The sequence below is a fragment of the Aplosporella prunicola genome (genome assembly GCF_010093885.1).
Source record: "Aplosporella prunicola CBS 121167 unplaced genomic scaffold K452scaffold_26, whole genome shotgun sequence".
Taxonomy (NCBI): Eukaryota; Fungi; Ascomycota; class Dothideomycetes; order Botryosphaeriales; family Aplosporellaceae; genus Aplosporella; species Aplosporella prunicola.
The window spans coordinates 368,193-374,598 of record NW_022983554.1 but is presented as its reverse complement, the minus strand read 5'-3'; the positions used below and the strand labels follow the sequence as shown (position 1 = coordinate 374,598).

General features: G+C 53.6%; 2 protein-coding genes across 2 annotated transcripts; one reads left to right on the top strand and one right to left on the bottom strand.

The window, feature by feature from the left end:
• Positions 1-571: 571 nt before the first annotated feature.
• K452DRAFT_321556 (uncharacterized protein) lies at positions 572-3,647 on the bottom strand (the record flags this gene model as incomplete). The annotated part of the gene is made up of 4 exons (XM_033544405.1): positions 572-2,712; positions 2,767-3,284; positions 3,338-3,373; positions 3,431-3,647. Coding segments are annotated over 4 exons (2,555 nt in total), but the record flags the coding sequence as incomplete, so codon positions are not given.
• A 1,529-nt stretch (positions 3,648-5,176) lies between these two features.
• Positions 5,177-5,506, top strand: K452DRAFT_301649 (uncharacterized protein; the record flags this gene model as incomplete). Its single annotated transcript, XM_033542481.1, has 1 exon — positions 5,177-5,506. The coding sequence occupies one exon, from the start codon at positions 5,177-5,179 to the stop codon at positions 5,504-5,506; it is 330 nt and encodes a 109-aa protein (XP_033393649.1).
• Between the last annotated feature and the right edge of the window lie 900 nt (positions 5,507-6,406).

Here is a 6,406-nt window from a genome sequence, read left to right as displayed (position 1 = left end):
TAGAGAGTTGAAGGCGAAGGGGTTATAAATTAATGTGCAGATGCGGGAGACCTAATAAAACCCCCAGGCCTTGCTTTGATTGTCAATTGCCGAGCGATCGGATCTGCAAGTAAATAGGCGATTTGGTTTTGTTGCTCTGGATTTCTCGGCATGCGCAGGGAACGAAGGGAAACGGGAATAAACGAGGTGGAGCGTTTCCTGCGAGCGGGTTTGTTAAGCCTTTTGCATCTTCTCGGCTCGTTGGAAAAAATCACGGACATTAGCCTAAAACGGCGACAATGGTACCTGTCAACCTGTCAGGCCATGCGATGCGTGGCTCAAGGACCAGGGTTCTCCGCTTTTTGCCCCTGCGCCAGAGAAAAAAGCATCCTTGAAGTTTTTTGCTTATGTGACCCAAGCCTGGCTCGCAGATATCTCGGTTTGAGAGTTTTCGAGCAAAGGTGGTTACGGACCTACGGTCGCGAGATTACGTGAGCCTCCACGTGGAGAGTGGGGTGGCCAGAACAACACCAGTTATGCTCCATTGGTAGAACGCTATCAGTTGATACGAGGAGCGGGGATAAGCTTCCTGGTGCAGACTTTTCATGTCCTAGTTTTTTGACAACGTGAAAGCACGAGGCCAAGGATGCTTATTGCCAATCCATTATTATGGGTATCACGCCTTACTAGGCTGAGGAGTCAGCATTGGCATCAGGCTCAACGGAAGGTTGCGGCTGCGCGGAGATGTTTTCGTCTGTAAGGTACCAGTTCGTGAGAGCTCCAGAGAAGGTGAATGAAAGATGTACTTCGCAATCGCAAAACTGCATTAAATGTATGTCTTAGTGTTTGATGGATTACCATCCCAAGAAAATGAACGATCAAACATCGTGAGACATTAAATAAATGAGCGGATTCATAGCCAGGAAAATCAAAATATCTTCCACTTCACCTAGGTGGTTCCTTTGTCCTCATCTTTTTCGGACTTGCTGTTTGGCCGTACATCGTGATCCGTATCCTTATGCGTTTCTTCAACCACTCGTGCGTCACTGGCAGTGCCTTCGTGCCCCTCTTCTGTTGGTCGCGTGCCATCATTAGCATCTCCACGCCTCTCTTCTGCCGATTGTGTATCGATGGTGTCTCCATGATTTTCGTGTGTTGACTGTGCATCATCGTTGATGTCTCCAGACGTCTCTTGCGTCGGCTCTGAATCGTTGGTGTCTCCACGAGCGTCTTCCGTCAACCTTGAATAATTAACATTATCTCCATTTCTCTCTTCCAAGATGTCTGCCAATGGGCCGTTCTGGCTCCTGGTGTTGCTGGTCTGACTCCAGTCGCTCACCCTTCTTTCTAGCGGAGAATGCGCTGGACTGCCGAGGCTCCTTAGGCTTCCTCGTCTCCTCGCTGCATCAACATCATCGGAGTTGGTTGGATCTGCCTCGGCGTCTTCTTGTTGCCTTCTTGCAACGGCATCAAGCCCATTCGGGCTCGGATAGGCAGGCACCTTTGGGCTGGGCAGCGGCGTATGGTCGGCGCTACTTGTCAAAGACCCTTCCATTTCATAGATGTATTTCATTCGGGCATTAGTGTCGGCTATATCATCTTGGCTTCCGGCGCTGGACGAGCGTGCATGTGGGCTAATGTACCCAAGCGGGGCATCACCCTCCATTTCGGCAAGTTTCGGCTTCGGTTGGAACATCTCATGTATAATGTTGGTTGACCCTTCCAATTCCTCGCTGAGGTGGCGTTTGTGTTCGCGGTTGATAGCCTCGAGAGCTGCTTGCGCCGGCGTAGGAGCAGAGGGGTCTTGTGGGAGTTCGTTCATACCAGGTACAATCTCCTCGGGGCCCTTGGTGAAGGGGTTTCGGAAGAAGGAATTGATTCGGGAGCCGGCGCGTGGCCGAGGTGTAGTAGACCCTGTCGAAACCGAAAGTGGCCTGGACTTTTTTGCTGCGGCTCGCTTACGGGTGTATATCCAGAAAACCAATGCAGCAATCAGGAACCCCCCAATGATGCTGCCTACGATGGCACCGGCAAGTGCTCCAGCTGACAGTCCCGATTTGCCGCTATTGTCACCTTGAGTGGGTCCACTAGGGCTGATTTCGCGAGGGGATATAAGTTTCAGGTCAGGCTTGGGGTTCCCCGGACTGCGTGCCCCAACAGTGAATTCTTGGTTCTCGTAATCATAGATCAGGTAGGCCTCTTGAAGGAATGTGCGCCCCAAAGTGCATGCCGCGGTACCCTCCGTCACCTGGATCGGGAAGTAGCGTGAAGACCCGTTTGAATTTGTGATGTTGTTCGGCCACGAGGTGTTCAGCAAAAAACTCTCAATGGGGTATTGGATGGTAACTTCGTTTCGGTTGTCCGAATCGCCAGGTGCACCAAGAGTGATGCTGATGGTCTGCTGTTCGTTCCGCAATTTCGTGTACGCAGTCTCGTTGAGCAGGTACAAATTAGAGACCGGATCCAGAGTAAGGTCAAAGGCCTTTTCCCAAAGCCATATGTCGTTTTGGGGCAGAAAGAGGTATGATAACGCAGAGTCAATTGTTGCGTCGAAGGGCTCCGAAGACAAAGAGATACTACTGGACCCGCTGACCTTAATCGACTTTACGGACACTGTAAGGTCTTTTTCTTCGTCTTGTTGAAAGGGCACCGTGATCCTTGACCCGTTCTCACTGAAACGGCCTGCGTCGTATCCACCGAGAGTCAGGCTGCCAAAGACGCCGTTCTCAGTGTCTACGAATAAAGTTATTAGGCGATTCGATATATGAAAGACTGATCATTGCGTACCGTAACTAGCCCCGGCTGTATAGCCCCATGATAGACTGGGGATGTGCCCTTCGTCTTTCAAAACTTGCAAAAGACTGGGTGCCAGATAATAGGTGTCGTTGACGCTGAAGTTTGTTGGGCGTGGATTCAAGGGGAGCACTCCGAGCCAAAACCATTTGCTGGCTATAACAGCGATTGTTTGGTTCGTCAGTGTGGGGCCACCAGAGGCACCTATGCTAACAGTGTCATATCCCCAAGGCGCTGACGACTCATAATCGGGCTGTGTAAGAGCGTGAAGAGCCCAATCAGGCGGTGTACTCAGGGGATTGTTATGCCAGCTGGAAGAAGCTTCATAATGGAAAATACCTCCGCGTGATCCAGGCGCAAAGGTGTCGCCAGAAGCGTTGCAAGGGATGCCAGGGCGATAAGTGCCTTCTAGGCAACCAAGGGGCGATACAGCCCAAAGAGCAGTCGAACTCGTCGACGGAAACACTCGCACTTTGGTGTCGCGGCTGCCAAGCCTGATGGTAAACGACGACCTTCGGTTGTCAGTCGAGATGTAAGAGAAGGCGACCAGCGGAGAACGGCATACCACGGACCATCGTAGCCATCCCAATACTGCGAGTACCTGGGTGGGGGGGGAGGTTAGCAGAGGCTGGCGGGGTGGTTGCGGGGACGTGCTTACGCGACGTCGAGCGGCGGCGGGATGGAAGTGGCCCGAGGCCCAAGCGCGGTCGCCTCCACCTCAACAAACGCAAGCAGCAGCAACAGCAGCAGCAGCAACGCAGAGCAGCGCGACTTCATGACGGGTGGGGATTGATTGATTGAACGACTGCAGAGACGCCGGGCTGATGAAGGGCAGCGGCGGGCAAGAGCATGGATAAGAGACAGCCACATCATCCGACGCGGCGGGCCCGCAAGGCTGATGCGACGACGACCTCGCACCAGGGCGACTTTGAAAAGAGCCGGTCAGATAGGGCATCGTGCCCATTGTGCGAGCGTTGCATGCATTCGATAGCTGCGCTGCACGAGGGCCCGAAAGGCACACGAGAGCCGCAAGCCGCAGCGAACCTGCCGCTTCTAGCGCGGCCGCATATTGGACGTTTCTGACGGCCTGTCAGCCGCAACAGGGAATGGCTCGGCGGACCGAGAGGCCGCCAATCGGGCGCGTTGCGATGGGCCGAAAAGGTACGCGACCGTGGCCGTCGCACGCCGAGGAGGGAAGGTCACCAAAGTCACGGATCGTGTGACGGCTGCAGGGTTGCGCCCATCACGGCTAGCCCCCTCCCGACGTCGACCACCACCTTTGCCCAACCTCACCCGAATTGTAATCCCGAGGGCACGTGAACCATGCGCCCGCCACAGCGGTGCGCAAATGGCGCAATTGACCCCGGATCGTCATTGTTTGCCTTGTTCTCCCCGGCAGCATTAGCTGTCAGACTATACCCTTCCAAGCAGGTGCCCTCCTACTACTATCCCAGCAAGGCTGAGCGTGGATCTGCAGCCTCTGGGCCAGAACTCTCCTATGCACGAGCTTGTCAGACATGGGCCGATGGGACAATGCGACCATTGTTATGGTACCACTCCGAGAAGGTACTTATTTGCATCTCTAAGCTCGATCACCTGGACTCGGTGCCTGAGCGCCTTTTGCTGTCGCTCCCGTTTTTCGCTTTCGCCGCTCCAAAGCCATAAAGGTCCAATCTGAGCATCATGAAAGCATCTGCCTTCATTCTCGCCGCGGCGGCATTGCTGCCGTTGGCATCTGCGGCCAGCCCACCCGCAGCCATGCCAATCGTCAAAAGAGGTACGCTCAAATAAAATCTACAGCAACTTAAATTCTGGTGCCATTGGGCGCTTGCTTGTTCTATAATTGCTATCGACATGACAGGTCTTCCATTATTGAATTTCTGTCGAGCTCGAACGCGAGAAATAGTTGCTGACCTTGAGAAGACGAAACAACAGTATTTGCAACCTACACCTGGTACCTCCCCAGGTTCTGTCCCGATCGCGGCACACCCGGCACCAGCAGTTTGATCAGTTCAAACACCACTACGACAACCACAACAACCACAACAATCACCAGTGATCCGCCCGGTTACTCGGTTTCTGAGCCCCCAACCACAACCAAACCATCCGATACATCCTCTGATACCACTACAATGACAACGACAACGACAACCGTCACAAGTTCCACCATTGTCCCCCCGAGTTACACGGTTTCTGAGCCAGCCACAACCATTACAAGCTCACCCTCGCTACCAGGCTATGGTACCTCAACCAAGACAACGACGGATCTTTTCTGGTTTACAAGCTGGGGGTTTACCATTTCCAATGGTTTCACTATATCAATCCCGATCCCATCAATCCCGATCCCCTCAATCCCGATCCCCTCAATCCCAATCCCCTTGCCGAGTTTCGGTGTTTCAACTGAATGGACGACATTGTCATCGGCGTGGACATCGACATTGACATTGCCTCCATCGACGTCAGCGTGGACTTCGGCGTGGACATCTTCGACTGCGTGGACGTCGGCTTCCACGTTGACGCTGACTTCTGCATGGACGTCAATATCGACATCGGCATCGGCCTGGACCTCTACATCTGCATCAGCATGGACTTCGACTTCTGCAACGACATGGTCATCAGCGTGGACATCCACGATCCCAGCCTCATTGCCAGGCTATGGAGTCCCAACCGAGACTTATTCTACATATCCCGTTGCAAGCACTTCAACAGAGCGTTCGAGATCGGCCTATGCTGAGCCAAGCAGTGCAGAAGCCACAGGATTGCAGGAACAATCCTCATCCGGGGCCGTGTATGCGCGTCAAGCCGGTGAAAGCCCGCAAGCTTATACAGTATCTACGTACAACTCGGAGGGGTTGAGTGCTTCAACCATACTCACCAGTGCTTATGATGGCCCAGGATATGGGTATGGCTCATCTACCACAGAATCGAGTCCAAGCACTTCCGGTGTCTATGAGGGTCCTGGTTATGGTCCTGACCCATCCGCTACTGGCGGCTACCTCACGCTGTCAGTGGAGGATTGTACTTGTACGGATCCACCCGTCACTACGGACCCACCCGTCACTACAAACCCGCCCATCACAGTCACGTCCAACATACTTATAACTCAGACGGTTTGTATTCCGACCTTCCTTTGGTCTACTATTAGTCTTCCTTCAATCCCTGTGCCTTCATTCAGTTGGCCTACATATCCTTGGTGGCCTCCACATTCGACCACAACTCCGTCAGTCTCTACGCCGTCAGTCACTACTCCCGTAATTACGCCTCCAATCTCTACTACCAGCACTCCCACTTCCGTGGTGAATACAACAACACCTTACATAACTCCGACCCCATCGCATAACACCACTACCTTTCCCCCCTGGTCATCCTCTACAAGTTTGACTCCAACACCAATAAACTCGACTACGATCTCCTCGACTTCCCCGCCTATAAGCAGCCCCACAACACCGACGATCAGCATACCAAGTACACCAACAAGCACCCCGCCGACAAGCACCCCACCGGCAAGCACCCCGCCGACCAGCACTCCACCGACCAGCACCCCAACCAGCATCCCACCAACTAGCACCCCGCCGACAAGCACGCCAACAACAAGCACGCCAACAAGCACGCCAACAACAAGCACGCCAACAAC